This window comes from Podarcis pityusensis (assembly GCF_964106645.2).
Source record: "Podarcis pityusensis genome assembly, chromosome: 2".
NCBI classification, from domain to species: Eukaryota; Metazoa; Chordata; class Lepidosauria; order Squamata; family Lacertidae; genus Podarcis; species Podarcis pityusensis.
Window position 1 is genome coordinate 5,683,072 of NC_138029.1, and position 15,858 is coordinate 5,698,929.

The 15,858-nt window shown below is 47.0% G+C and overlaps 1 protein-coding gene across 3 annotated transcripts in view; it reads left to right on the forward strand.

Annotated features, from left to right (window-relative positions):
• Positions 1-8,663, forward strand: part of LOC308468285 (inhibin beta E chain-like) — a 134,726-nt gene extending 126,063 nt beyond the window's left edge. The window contains exons 1-3 of one of the 3 annotated variants that reach the window (XM_080990394.1): positions 1,122-2,253; positions 3,632-4,467; positions 6,882-8,663. In XM_080990394.1, the coding sequence (XP_080846520.1) occupies positions 4,107-4,467; positions 6,882-7,603 (1,083 nt within the window). In that variant the 5' untranslated portion in view covers positions 1,122-2,253; positions 3,632-4,106 and the 3' untranslated portion in view covers positions 7,604-8,663. Of the gene's footprint in view, positions 1-1,121; positions 2,254-3,197; positions 4,468-6,881 lie in introns of those variants that run through there. The other 2 variants (XM_080990393.1, XM_080990395.1) reach the window with 2 other exon arrangements.
• The last annotated feature ends 7,195 nt before the right edge of the window (positions 8,664-15,858 follow it).

Below are 15,858 nucleotides of genomic sequence, written 5' to 3' on the forward strand. Positions count from 1 at the left end.
TTTAAAAAATCACTTTTTAAATTTTGTAACTTAAAATTTAAATTTAAAGCAAGTCCATATTGATTTTTTGGCTCGGGTGAAGCCTCAAGAGGAGCGCCATTGAGGCTCCCAGGCTGTGTGTAAGTGTGTGCAAATGTGCATGGGGTGGTGGTGTGGGGTGCCAAATGAGGAGATTTCACCCCTCCCATACCCAAGAATCTCCTGATCATCTCCTGATGGTCTCTGCTGACTCTCCAGAGAAGAGGAGGCGTGTCCTGCCTATCTACTTATTCTGCCCAGCAACATATCTGTGTGTGTGAGAGAGTCAGTCAGTGTATCGGAGAGAGTGAGAGTGTTAGAGATCCTAGAGATAAGATTGCTGCTAAGAGCAGCTGCAGACTCTCAGTGTAGCATTGATTTATGCTTAGAATATTCAGCTCTGTATATAGTTTTGTATCATAGTTGTAGTTATAGAATAAAAGGAAGATATTTTACAGAGCTGCTCTCCGAGTGGTTTATTCTCTGCAAGACTCTGCAAAACTCTGCTGCGCAACGACTGTATTATTGAGACAGTGAATCCGGTGCTCTCAGCTCTAAGCTGTGAGTCCACAGCACTGTGACCTGTTCCTGTGAGAAAGGAGGTCTCTGGCGGTGCTACCCAGCTCGCCTAGCCCAGTCGGGGTTGAGGTACATGAGTCCAGTCGGCGCACTGGCTCTAGGGCGATGCTGACACCAAACTGGGCCCTTGACCCGGGTGAAATAAAGCCTTTTAGCCCCTGCTATTAGCCCCATCTCAATCTGCTTCAAGTTTTTGAATATCTTCTTCACCTCTTAGGAACAGATCACTCTGGAGCCCATCCATACATGGGGCTATCCATACACCCATGTCCTCTAAATACGGTATCAGAGGTGGTATGAGCAGTTTTTGCCAAAGTTGGGAGTCATTTTGGGGGGACTGAACTTGTGGCTTTGTTCCCAGTGGTGGTCAGGCCAAAGGATGCCAATCTCAGCCCAGCAATCTCCTCACTGTGGCCACCCAGATTCCCTGTATTGCAAGGTGTATTGCCAGATGATCCTCAGGGACAATTCTATTATTCTAAGTATGCAAGCATTTGCACTCCCGCTATCCTAACCCAACACACACACACACAGAGCGAGTGAGACAGAGAAATTTAAACTAGGCCATTCAGTGTTCAGTCACCAGAGGTGAATATGCAAGAAAGTGCCTGGTTTTTTGCCTGACAGAACACCTAAGGAGCCAGATCCCTGGTTCAGGTAGCTCAGGACTGTCTTCCTCTGGATTAGCTGCCAGCAGCTCACCAGGGTTTCAGAACAGAGTTTTCCCAAGCCTTACCTGGAAAGGCTGACTGAAGTTGTGGCCTTTCACATGCGCTGAACTATGACCTTTCCCATTCAGTACCTTGTATGCTGCATGAAAAAGGCCCCCAGGTGGGTCAATCCTTGGAATATCTCGGGGAGGCTGGGAACAACTACTTGCAACCCCTTGGAGAACCGTTGCCAGGCAGTTTAGAACTGGGACGAGGAACCCAAGGCTTACAACCTAATACCCACAAGAGACTGAGCCTTTCTGTTGTGGGGAGGGGACTCTGCAATCTTGCAGCTCAGCAAACACGGCCCATTTGGCCTTGACCAGCTATTAGCTGCAGCTTCAAAGTGATTTTTCTTACAGGTCAATGGTAGGGAAAAGGTTTCCCACCCCTGGTAGAACATTGAGCTAGATGAACAATTGCCTGACTCAGGTTCACATGCTGGTGGCGTGAGGGGGGAGGGGTAGTGATGGCAATAGTGGTGAGTTCCTCCACCTTTTCCCCCAGATAAAGCCACTGCTAAGAGCTACCGTCTCCATTCCTCTGCCCATGCACATACTTCTTCAACATGACAATGGCACCGGGGGATGCCAGCATTAAACATGGGAGTGTGATTTATTTCACATGCTTGACTCTCATCCTTGCAATCCCAGCATATCTCAACAAAGAGAGAGAACCCATATCTTGAGCTTCCCAGCCTGGTGCGATCAACTCCCTTTTGACTTCTGCTAATTAACTTAATAGTAATTAAGTTTTATCCATTTTAATGTTGTGTAAGTATTTTGAACCATTTGGATACTGTATAAAAAATAGGGCGTGGGCTATCTAGCCAGGTTCAGTGCTTTTCATTCCCACTGAATTCAAAAGAAGTATTATGAATAATGTTTTCTCCCCTTAGAATTTATGGGGCATGGAATATAAACCATCTTGAGTCTCATTGGAGAAGGTATTGAATCAACCAATTATTTGTCTCTCCCTTCTTGCCAGATTTAATAAGCCTCACCTTCTGTTGCCAGAATTTGTAGTGATGCCTTTGCAGGCAGTTTAATTCACAAATAGCATTGATACTGACGTTATTTCTGGTGTTGCTGGTGGTGCAACAACAATCTCACCACCGTGGTATGTGATGGGGTTCATTTCCTTGTCACATTCAGGCTACTAATATGTCGCACTGACCATTTGTTCCTCTAAGTGATTCTACACTCTGGGGAAACGGAGCAGCAGGGAGTCCCTGTGACAGGGCAATAAAGGACCGGGCAATACAGAACCCCAATTACACAGCCAGAGTTAGGTCAATGAAGTAAATTTGCACAGGTTCTTTAGTTTACATTGTATATTCCAGATGCGAAACGTAGCTGCAGAAAAGTGGTTACAGAAGCTGTTAGTACGGACAGCACTGCAATCCAAAGGTTTGTCTCCATCATAGAAGTTAAGATCGCAACCCCAGCGAGGGACCTTGGCACCTGAGCAAAACTTCGCTGATGTATCAAGGTGATGGAACCCTGAGCAGTGCAAATAATGTGGCACCTCACCTGCCACAGACGTCATGGCACAGAAAGGGAAACCAGTTGATAATCCCAGACACATTTCCTCACCTTTGTTAATAATCACCAGAGGATTTATTGGCAGCAGATAAGGAGTTTGTGGCTTCTGAAAGATGAGAGTTCCAGGAAGCAATCATTTCAGAAGGCTTTTAAGTAATTTATCTGCTTGCTAGCATACTGTGGTGCTTGATAGATGTGATTAGAGGTTCTACCTGTTCTTACCTGTATCTTGGGAGTTTTCTCTGTGCCCACTAACATCTTCTCAAAATTGTTGCTTTAAAGTTTAAAGACTCAGAACCAGTGAAGGTGGTGAATGTCCTGTGTGAGTGTCTGGAGGCGGTTGAAGGATGAATCCTGACAAGACTGTTTTGGGGGGACGGGGTGAGCAGGTGTGGAGGAATCCCTGGTCCTGAATGGGGTAATTGTGCCCCTCAAGGACCAGGTGCGTAGCCTGGGAGTCATTTTGGACTCACAGCTGTCCATGGAGGCACAGGTCAATTCTGTGTCCAGGGCAGCTGTCTAACCAGCTCCATCTGGTACGCAGGCTGAGACCCTACCTGCTTGCAGACTGTCTCACCAGAGTGATGCATGCTCTAGTTCTCTCCCACTTGGACTACTGCAATGCACATTTTCTCTGGGGTTGTTCCCACATCCCACCCCTACGCTTTGCCATTTTCTCCCGCCTTAAGCCCCTCTTCACTCTGGGGCCATGAAAAGCCTTTCCCAATGCAAACTCCTGCTTTGCTTTACATCATGGCAAATTGTGTTCCCTTTCCTCAGGCACCTGTTTCCACCAAAGGGAGCCTGCAATCCCCTTTTGCTAAGCCCTTCCTCCCCAACTGGAGGAAACCTCCCTGGGGCACTAGGTGAGCCGGCCAATCAGAGAGGCACAAAGGGCAGGGCCAGACTGGCTGAGTGACAAAAACTGAGGCACATAGCTGCCTGACACTCTGGAGCAGCCAGTCAATGAGCTGAGATCTCTTGAGTGATCAACACCCGCTTCACCTCGGCACCAGCAGCAGATCCACCCAGCCCCAAGAAGCAGGGAGAGCAAGAGGAAGCAAAGGAGTTGCCAGGGGTTAGCAGTTATCCTCCTTGTACCCAGGGCAGATTGCCATTCCTTTTAGGCTAAGATGCAAGCAGCTGGTCCCAGCACAGGCACAGTTCGTGAGTTCTAGTTACTGTCACAAGAACTACGTGGCAACAAAACCACCTCCTCTGCTGTATCTTGCTACCTACCACACTTGGGTTCTTCATGGCTCCCACCTACAGCCCCCAGGGCAGCTGGACTCCCCTGGCCACGCTGGCCCTACTATGGACTTCTTTGGCCTGGATCGAGGGAAAGCCTGCGTGTCCTTCCTGTAAGGTGCCGCCTCTGGAGCCCAGCGCTGAGAAAGCCTTTCTGGTCGAATTAGCCAAGCAGCAGATCCTGCAGAAACTAAACTTGAGCGAGAGGCCCAACATCACCCACCCTGTGCCACGTGGGGCAGTGGCCAACGCCCTACGCCGCCTGCACCTGGGCAAAGCCCGGATGGACAGACTTGGGCACTTCTCTGGCTGGCAGAACCCCGAGCCTGATGAACAGGGGTACGAGATCATTAGTTTTGCAGAGACAGGTGAGTCCTCATAGCTCTTCCTGGTACATGGCCCAGGACTTGAATATTATGATGGAGAGAATGTAACTCGCATGTGCCAACAGCCCCCCCCCCACCCGCTGCAAATATTTGCTGCATACAAAGTGCTCTTGAGAGCAGAGACTTGTAGTTATCCATTGCACTGTAATTTCTTACCCATGGGAGATCTAGGTAGATTCTGACTGTGCTGAAAAATATCAACTGCAGGGGGAGAAGGGCAATGTGTGTGGAGGAACTAGTGGTGGTGGTGAGAGTGGACAGGTTGCTAAATTTCTCATTAATCCAGTTTTCCGTGGCATATCTCAGGCTGCAGACAGATGTTTTTTCTGAGTGAGAGAGATGAGTGAAGATGGTATTAGTAGAAGTGGTGTTGCCATCAGTGTGCATTTCCATGCCATTATCACGTCTTTAAAAACCTGCAAAACTTGTTCCACCAGCAGTTATAATGTGGCAAAAGGAATGAGTCTATGTGCCACAGACAGTGATGCTGATGCCTCTATCATGCTACCTTCTCTCTTAAAAACGACCTCCTGCCACCATCTGCCCTCTCTGCTTCATGTGCAATATAGGATGGGGTCACTGGAAGTGGCTAGTAAGCAGGATGCAGCTAGTGTAGCGCTGCCACCCTTTTCATACCTTTAACAGCTGTGTGACAGGAAAAATATAACAGTGGGGGGAAAGCTTCATCTGTTGATTTTTGCCTGTTATTTACTATTCTTCCAAATGGTGGCAGTTGGAAGAACATCCCACACCACTGTGTTGCTTTCTTGCTTGATGCCTAATTTAATTAACAACGTAAGATGAGCCGTGCTGGATGAGGCCAATGGCCCATCTAGTCCAGCAACCGGTTCTCACATGGGCCAACGAGGTGCCCCTGTCGGAAGCCCCCAAGCAAGCAGAACCTGTGTGCAACAGCACTGTCCCCACTTGTGGTTCCCAGCAAATGGGTATTCAGATCCATACACCTCTGGCAGTGAAGGGAGAACACAGCTGTCACACACACCCATTTCTCTGACCCCGTTCTTTCTGTGTGCTCCTGAGAACTTAGGGACCAAGGGTCTTGTGCTGCTTCCTATTCATCTCAGTGAGGTACACTCAGAAGAATGTCTAGATCAGGGGACTGCAGCTCCCATAATCTCTGGACCATTGGCCATTCGGTTGGGGGCGCTGATGGGAGTTGTAGTTCAGCAATATCTGGAGGATTGCAGGTTCCCTACTCCCCCCCCCCCCCATCAGGCAAGGAGTGATTGGTCATATTGTGGTATTAGTGATAAGCACTCAGAATTTTCATGGATTTATTTAGGTATTTGTACAATTTCTTGCTGTTTCTACTATGGAATGACCTTTGTGACCATTGCATGGCAGAAATCCACCTGGATCTGGTGTTGCAGGCTCAACATCTGTTTGGCTGCAAATAAAAAATATTTACCAGAACAACCCATCCATGTTTGGCTGGTAGGCCACCCCATGCTGAGTGAAACTAAGCAATCAAGCTTCTTGGCATATTGTTCTAAGGTTGTTGGGTCAAGTGGTTAAAAAAATATCCCAGGCTATCCCACCAAAAGGGGGCAGTGATGTTGCTCATAAGGAAAGTGGAGGAAATGGTGTTTTATAAGAGAGTTATAGTGGGGGTGGAAGAACAGCTGGTGAGAACCAGTGTGGGGTAGTAGATAGGTTTTCATTTCAGCAGTCTCCTCCTTTAGTTTTTAATTATTTAGTTCTTTATTTATTTGGGATTGTTTGCCTGCTTCAGCAGAACCTGACTTCCCACATGTTTTGTACAGGGCTTGAATTTTTTGGCAGCCAATGAACAACAACAGTCTATTAGAAAGACCATTATTGCTTAGTTTAGAGCCATGCTCAAGTAAGAAGAGCACCCTTAGGTGAATCATGTTATTCACCATTAGGGTCAGGCATTATTTCCCCAGGTGTTAAAGACTGTGAAAGGGGAATAGAGTACACACTAGTACACACTGTACACACTAGTCCCAGCCCCTGCATCCCTACCTCTGTTGGTTACATCAGCATCACTGATGGATGGGTTCCCCATCATTAGGAGGATTCTCCATGCATTCAGCCAGATGCTTGAAGCACAACGCACAAAGGTCAGAGGCTGCAGCTGGCCAGGATGGGGATATTGGGGACGCCTTGTGGGGTTTTGCTGCTCCCTCTACACATTCGCAGGTGCACTTACCCTCAGCCTATCTACCTCATGGGCTTCCTCAGAGGCATAATTCAAATGCAGAAAATAAATGTGAAGTGACGGCAAGGCAACTCTTGGACATATTTTTGACCCTAATCAAAGAACTCTGGTTCAGGCCTGGTGGTAGCTTTTCTGGGGCAGGTCAGGATTAGCATTCCCAAGATTTTCATCTTGATTGTCTTCCCCTCTACAGAGCCCTCTGGGGTCCTCCAGTTCCAGCTGACACATCCGAAAGGCCAAGACATGCACCTCCTCCAGGCTGAGCTGTGGCTGTACCTCAAGGCTCACCAAAATATCACCTTGCAGGTCTACCTGGCAGGGCAGCAGCGAGTGGCCCTTGGGGAGCGGCAGCAGCTGGAGAGCAAAGGCAGCAGCTGGCACACTTTCTCCCTCATGCCAGATCTGCAGAGCTTCCTTGAGCGTGAGGAGACGGCGCTGTGCCTGGAGCTGCAGTGTGAAGGCTGCCACCCCAGCATCGACTCTTTGCTGACTGCTACCAGCAGCTCCCAGCAGCCCTTCTTGATGGTCAAGGCCAAGATACGGGAGCCTGGCCACCGGGTAGCTAAGCGCAGCCTGAGCTGCGACCAGAACTCTGACCTGTGCTGCAGAAAAGACTATTACGTAGACTTTCGGGACATTGGTTGGAATGACTGGATCTTTAAGCCAGAAGGTTATCAGATAAACTATTGCATGGGTGAGTGCCCCATGCACCTGGCTGGCTCACCTGGGGTAGCAGCCTCCTTCCACACAACTGTCTTCAACTTGGTCAAAGCCAACAACATCCAGACTGCTGGCCGGTCTTGCTGCGTCCCCACACAGCGACGGCCCCTTTCTCTGCTCTACTTTGATCCCAATAGCAACCTCATAAAGACAGACATTCCTGACATGGTTGTTGATGCTTGCGGTTGCAGCTAAGAGCAGGATTCTAGCCACAGGGAAAGCTGAGAGGGGCAGAACAGAAGATGTAAGACTTTCCCCACTACTCCTATTCATGGGTGTAGCCGGGATTTTTGTTAGGGGGGGCAGGACTTTGTTAGGGGGGCAGAACTGGCATGATTGGTCAGTTAGTTAAGTATTTCTATTGTTTTACTTGATCTAGGGGGGGGAAGCTGCCCCCTGCCCCCCCCATGTCCCCCTGTCCATGCTCCTATTAGACACCCATGTGACAGTCATGATGTTCCCTTCTAAGCTGGGTAGGATGGTGTGTTGGACTCTCTTCATAGAGCAACCTTGGTTTCTGCAGAGAAGAGCAAGTTGCAGGAGGCCTTAACCAATCCTGCCTTCCTCAGGACAAAAGCATTCACAGTAAAGCACATAAATATTGCTAGACAGGGCTACCAACAGGATCATTTGGACTTTGGACACTATTGTATTCAGGTTCCACTCTGGAAGTGGCAACTCAATAGCCCCTCTGATCTCTGCTTTTCCCACCACCACCAGACACACACAGCAGATTCACTTGTACCTCTTCCCCAACCCCTAGCTATGGCCCTATGGGATTAGTCCAAATGCCAGCTGGGGGAAAGCCAGCATGCCTGCTTGTCTCAATCCATTCAGTTCATTTTTAATATATGCTATTGATGCATTCAGGATTCCAGAATGCGACTGGAGAGAATTAACCACAGAAACCCCATCAGACCTGACCAGTTAGATACAATGGGATAGAATTTGGGGTTCTTGGCTTTGGGTAGTGTAAGGATTCTCGTGGTTGTGGCCCTCACTTTCATTGTGTTCCCGCCTGTGTCTCTGGCTGGACTAGAAAGTGTTTACTTGGGGAAAGCCTGCAATGAGTGTGCAGAAAAATGGGGATGCTGAAGAGTCGGAGCCACATATTCAGTCAGTGACACTGATGCCAAAGGTGCCCTTGATACCATTAATACCTTTTTTATTTGTGCATGGATGTTGCACTTATGTTAATGTATCTATCTATATTATTTTATTTTTGAATTACATCAATAAAAATGATGTGTTTTTTAAAAAAGAATTCAGCATGGTTTGAGAAATGTTTTTCATCCACAAAACTGTCCAGATATGTTTTTTAAAAAATAATAAATTTATTAATGAACTTTTATTTGATGTGCATCAAACATATAACTGAAGTGCAATACAGTGTTCAAAACACACGCTTTAAATATATATATGGAGAGGAAGAAAGGGGAAAGAGAGATTTCTTCCAGCCTTACAAGGCGACAACACACAGCTATTCCTTTTTTCTTTCTTTATTAAATATATACCACCCTTCATCCACAAACCACAAGATAAAAACACAGGATAAAGCACAAATAAATAGAACCAAAAATCCAAAAACAAAACAGTACACCCCCCACTGTCATCTCTAGTCAAAGGAGTGTGGCAGGTTTTCAAAACAATACAAATGTATTCTAAACCTGCTTACTATAGACAAAAGTCTAACAAGTGTACAGTACATACCACATATAGCAATCCCTATTATTGAAACTGCTTTGAACTTTGAAACAATATACATTTTCCATCTCTACTTTATGGAAGTTGCCTCACGCACATTTCTTTTTTATGTAAGTTTACGCTTAAAAACGTGAAGTGTGCATGCAACAAATAAATATTTAAAAATTCACATGCCATTCTAGCATGCTATGCTGTGAACCAGTGAACCTCACGCAAGAACCTAAGAAGAGGCTGCTGGATCAGGCCAGTGGTCCACCTTCTTCAGCATCCTGTTCTCACAGGGGCCAACCAGATGCCAGTGGGGAACCTGGTAACACACCTGCTTTGCTGCAACATGAAACAGCCCTTTGGAATCATCCTGGTTTTGCTTGACCCTTCCAGTGGTAAAGAATGCAGTGACAAGAGAGAGGAGGCGACTCAGCTCCAGTCCTGCTAAGGGCTCAATAGGATACTTTTCATCTTTGCCTCTGTTTTGTCTTCTTCCACTTGGATATGTTGATGGGGACAGAGAAAGAAGCCGAATTATTTGCACTTTGATAGAAATGTATAAGCCATCTTCCTTTCAATATGAGAAACTGAAATAGCTCGCAGAAGTTTCAGAGTTGACAGTATCCAAGACCTGAAACATAACTGCCAATTTAACACAGTCCACAATATATATTTAATAGTAAAACCTCAAACGTTTCCTCATTGCACCCTTTTAAAGCCAGTTTGTATTGCATGAAATGCTTTTTCTGTGGATTCGTTCCACTTAAGTACACTTCAAAGGATTACAAGCACCACCAAGCAGTTGCAAGTGTGATGCATTTGAGAGCAATGGAACCCAGTACAAACAATGAGAGATCAGGGGACTTCTTCACTGGGCAGATGTGGCACCAGTATGCAGCATACCTAGGCAAGAGCTGAGGTGTCATGGGGCAGGCCACAGATGTCACTGGGCTGCCACTGATATTACGGGAATGAGGAGCTTCTGCTGCCATGCCCACAACTTTTTCTCCTCCTGCTCCTGTGAGCAGCCAGCCAGCAGCCCCTTCCTAGACACAGCAACAGTCAGTGGGGAATGGGACACTGCTTGCCAATGACACGCCACTGAGCAGGGTCCCAGGGGTGTCTGCACCTCAGCTTGCTGCCACCACTAACTTATGCCAGACCCACTTCTGATGTCTGCCTGTGAGGTCGGGGCTAGCATAATTCAGATGCTGGTACTAACGAGTTCAGGGCTGTTGATGAGGATGGACAAATATGCCAGTTTTTGTTTATCTCATTTTCTCATTTTTGGTTTATCTCATTTCCTCATTTTTCCGATGTTAATCTCAGTTCTCCACATTTCTGCATCAGTTTGCAATTCTTTTAAAGCCGTCACAAAATTCATCAGTGTTGTAGCAACATGAAATGGGAAATGGAATTGAAAATGAAAAAGAGTTGCAGAGATAGTGAAGTTGACAGCAAAATTAAGAAATTAAAAAGATGAGAACTTTGTTGAAGAGTGGAGGTTCTTTTCAGACTATTTGAGAAGAAACTACTGTATAGTCAAATGATTGTAATATAAGTTACGATAAAATAGAAAATAAATGGCAGTTATGGCAGCAGATAAAGGAATACAACAGGAACAAAACAGACATAAGGATGGGAAATCAAAATGTAAGCTATTATTATACAGTGGTACCTCACGTTAAGTACTTAATTCGTTCTGGAGGTCTGTTCTAAACCTGAAACTATTCTTAACCTGAAGACCACTTTAGCTAATGGGGCCTCCTGCTGCTGTTGCGCTGCCGGAGCCTGATTTCTGTTCTTATCCTGAAGCAAAGTTCTTAACCAGAAGCACTATTTCTGGGTTAGCGGAGTGTGTAACCTGAAGCGTATGTAACCCGAGGTACCACTCTATTGAAAGTGAATTGAATAGTGTTGAATTTTGTATAAAAACTAATACCATTTTTTTTTAAGCATTCTAAAGAGCTTATCTCATGTGGAATACACATTTTTGTATTCCATTTTGCCTAATATACACTTTCTTGCTGGCAATTTCCCCAAATACAATGCATTTTGGTATATTTTCACTGTGCATTGATGTACTCATTTTTGTTTGGAGTACTGCACTGCAAAATTCAGAGAAGTGAGATTTTCATAGAATCATAGAATTGTAGAGTTGGAAGGGATCCCAAGGGTCATCTAGCCAAACCCTCTGCAATGCAGGAATCTTACCTAAAGCATCCCTGACAGATGGCCCCCCAACCTCTGCTTAAAAACTTCCAGTGGAGGAGAACCCACCACCTTTCAAGGGAGTCTGTTCCACTGTGAAACAGCTCTTACTGTTAGAAAGCTCCAAGGCAGCCCACTCTGCTCTAGTGAGAAATCCCTCATCTTGCCTGATAGCATAGACACGCAGGCCTCACGTTGCTGTACCTTTCTCTTCCAGCAATGCCACCACTTGCTGCAGGTGTAGTTCTGCATATTCTCAGGCAAGAAGATAAGCATGGCACAGGTGTTGCAGGCTACTGCAGCAGAGCTCCCTCGCTGTCCATGTCTCTTGTTCCTACATACACCGTGAGGCCGTACTCCAGACCTCCCCTTCAAATTCCCCTGCTAATCACCCTCACGTATTTTGAAGGATAGCTGTAATTTAGTTCACAATTTAGGTGGGTTCATATCAAAATGGAAACTGAACTAAATTGCTCTCCCATCTCTAGTCACCACCACTACTACTATTATTATAAAGCACCCTGCCTGCCTGCTGCAACAGCCAGTGGTCCTAGGGCCCATTCCGGATTTGTATATCTCACAGGTGGGGCCGGAGCAATTAAGAGGGCAGTGCTGGTGATTTCTGGTGGTTGGACCCAGAGCTGCACTCAGTGCCAGCCCCCTGGGCAGGCAGGTAGCCCTGTAAGCCACAGGGGTGGGTTTCATCAGGGTGAGCAGTACCAGAAGGGGAACCCTGCTATGGACATCTTGCTATGGAACTGGGCCCAAGATTGGACAGATCAACTGTTACCTTACAGGCTGGTACAAGTCCAAAGACATGTGAATAGCTATTCTGCACACTGGCAATAAACAAAAATGTTCAGCTGAGTACCAGACCAAAGGCATTATACACAGTTGTATAAAATGTTCTCCCAACTTTTTTAAAACAAAAAGGAGCCTTGGGAGGCTGTGATCAGGAGTAGAAGACGAGCACCATGGATTGGGGGGGGGGGGGCAGAAAGACAGCTGTGGTTCCCAAAGTGTTTTGATTGCACTCTTTCTTAAAGTTTAATGCCTCTTGCTAAAAACTGTCTCCCTACTTTGGCTATCTTAAGCATAGTATGCTTTTCAACGTTAAAGTAATCTTGAGAACATTACATGAATCTGTGGGGAAACAAAAATTAGTTTGTCATCAAGTGTACAGTTGATATGGAGCTGCTGCCAATTCTAGCTATTTGATTGGCATATCTGTATGAGATATGCATTGCCAAACATATTAATGTCTAATTCACACGTTTTTAGATGCACGCGTGGGGGAAAACCTTAGGTATACACGTGAGAAACATAATGTGTAAAGCAGTCCTCAGCTCTGCGTGTAGCCGCACTATATTAATATACTCAGTCGCTTCTATAGTGGTTCCCTTTTGAAGACCTCCTACAAATTGGCTATCTAACAACCTGGAGAAAAAGTTGGGGCTCCCTGCCTTACCCAAAACAAGATGTGCAAGTGCCACTTTTTTGCACTGCTGTGCGTTTTAGAGTCCCTCCGCTGCCCATGCACAGAACACAGCTCAAAGTCCAGTGTTACATGGCAGCACAGAGGCATCTTATCAACCCTCGAGCCAGACCTGATCCCCTCTCCCATGGCCGTGGGCCTTCTGCTTGGCAGAGTACAACTCAGAGAGCAAAGGGCAGCTTTCATCAGCCAGGACACTTTGTGCACAGTCCACGGCTCAGGTCTGGCCGTTCATGAGGGGATCACAATGTGATCCTTGCTCCGGCCCATTAGAGATGAGTACAAATCCTGACAGTCTGCCCCACCCCCATGGGCTTGTATTCGCTTGCAATGTGTACTTTCTGCTATTTTGAATGCAGAGTTGCCATCACTGCCCCCCCCACCCTTCAATTCCAACCCCTTGACTCCCCGTTATAACTGCTGTCTTCCTTTTAGGGCGACCAGTTATACATTGCCAAAGAAGAGGACAAAAGAGGATAATTTACACAAAATTTGCATAATTTATATGTACAGTTGCAAAGAGACACAATTTTACTCCAATCTGTACACCTCCCACAACCCACCTGAGCAGGAAACCAGAAAATTCCTAGTAGGACTGACCGTGCCAACCTTAACTTCTGAGGAACAAGAATTCATGGACAGTAGTATCACCCCGGACAAAAATCTAATATGAAGCAAAACCTATTTGAAAAGAAACAAAACTACTTGTCAGGGACTGGACAGAGGAGACCTCCACCCCAGCCTGAATCTTCCAGAGAAGAGGAAGACAGTATAGATTTGCAACAGTGGTTTGCGGGAGGTCACAGCTCAGAGGTAGTTGAAGGGGGAAGTTGGGAAATAGTGGGAGAAAGGAGGGGAAGGCAGAGCCAGAGCAGCTGGCTGACACGTTATCACTAGAAAGCATTCCAGACCCCCCTCCTTCTCCCAGAACCCGGCGATAATCGAAAATAGGAAAGCAAAGGGCTTGGAGACAAATGGCCCTAAGTGGCCCCGTAAGGGGGATGGTGGTGTGGGTGATTGAGGAAAGAAGGGGAGTAGCGATTATTTGAAGCAACGCCATTACTCCAATAGGCTGCATTCCTATGCCTCTCTCTGTCAATATTGAATAAAAGACAATGGTAAGATCCTTCTCTTCCTGGCAACCTACCATGGGGGGAGCGGATTCTCTGACGCCTGACACGACCCGAAAGCCAAAAATATGCAACTCGTGGAAAAGAAAATCACCAGAAATGAAAAAACCAAGCAACATACACTGTTTTGGTTTTCAATGGTTTCTTGTGTACCGGTATTTTCTTCGTTTGCGGTTAGTTTGTGGTGAATTTTTGCATTTCTGGTAGTTTGTTTCCCTTTGGGTGGATTTGCTTGCTTTTGGAGATTATCACATCAAATATAAATGAAGCAATACCACCAAGAAGTGCAAAAGCGAAGAAAAGCACCAGAAATGAAGCACTTCCAAACGAGGCTCAAAACAAGCAAAACTGTCCCAAACGAAGGAAATTCAACCGAAAATGCAAAATGAAGCAAAATCACCAAAAATGTGGTAAAACTATCAGAAACATGAAAACCAATGGAAAAGGGTAGGGCTAGTAGCTGTTAGGGTTAGGGTTAGGTTTAAGGTTGGAGTTTGGGTTAGGGTCAGGGTGGAGGTTAGGGTTAGGGTTAGGGTTAGGGTTAGGGTCAAGGTCAGGGATAGGATTAGGGTTAGGGTCAAGGTCAGGGATAGGATTAGGGTTAGGGTTAGGGTCAAGGTCAGGAATAGGATTAGGTTTGCGTTCATGGGTTAGGATAGGATATAGGGTTAGGGTTAGGTTTAAGGTTGGACTTTGGGTTATGGTAAGGGTTGAGGTTAGGGTTAGGGTTTAGGTTAGGGTAGGGTTAAGTTTAGGGTCAAGGTCAGGGATAGGATTAGGGTTGCGTTCATGGGTTAGGGTTAGGGTTAGGGTTAGGTTTAAGGTTGGAGTTTGGGTTAGAGTTAGGGTTGAGGTTGAGGTTGAGGTTGAGGTTAGGGTTAGGGTTAAGGTTAAGTTCAAGGTCAGGGATAGGATTAGGGTTGCGTTCATGGGTTAGTGTAGGAGATAGGGGTAGGGTTAGGTTTAAGGTTGGAGTTTGGGTTAGGGTTAGGGTTGAGATTAGGGTTAGTAATTGGGTTAGTGTTAGGGTTAGGCTTTAGGTTAGGGTAGGGTTAGGGTTAGGGTTAGGGTTAGGGTTAGGGTTAGGGTTAGGGTAGGTTAGGGTAGGGTTAGGGTTAGGGTCAAGGTCCCAGGACAGCGAGGAAGAGGATGACAATGACTCAAGGGATTCCATGAGTCTTTCCAGCGAATCAGAGGATTCCCAGAAGGGGGCGCCGGTGGTCAAGGCCAGGGGAGCCCCAGGGGGGACGTGTCAGGAGCAGGGGGCCAGCGGGGGATCCCAAAGTGGCAGCTGGGTGTCAGGACCAGCCTCCCCGCCAGAGTGCAGCGAAGGGGGTGGAGGTTCCAGTGTATCGGGGGAAGCAGCTCCGGCAGCAGAGAAGGGAGGGAGGTCGGAGCAAGCCACCCTCCCGGAAGGGGAGGGGAGTAGTGAAGGGAGTAGTGTAACTGTCAAAAGGAAGGTTAGAGGTTGGGCGCGCGCGCCAAGTTCAAATGTGGAGGCGCGCGGAAGTACAGGGAGTCCGGAGGAGGAGCCAGGTCCCAAAGCCCGCAGGAGGGGGGAAGAGCAATCTGGGGATTCCGCGTCAGGGGAATCCAGGAGGGGCGAAACCCCAGCGGGCAGGAAGACCCTGCGGAAAAGGAAAGAGAGGAAGAGGTGGAGCAGCGCAAGCCTCTTAAACTGGTGCAGGGGAGGGACTGACTCAGAGGGGACTACAACGGTCTAAGCGTAACAGTCGTGGGGCTGCGCGCCTCGGATGTGAAGCAAGCGATGAACTCCAATAAACGCTTTTGTATATAAGAAGAACTTGGCGTTGGTCTTTTGTGAGCTGAGACCTGAGGCAGCCCCGACAGTAAGTCCCCTCTCCTTCCGGCCAGGAGGGGCGAAACCCCAGCGGGCAGGAAGACCCTGCGGAAAAGGAAAG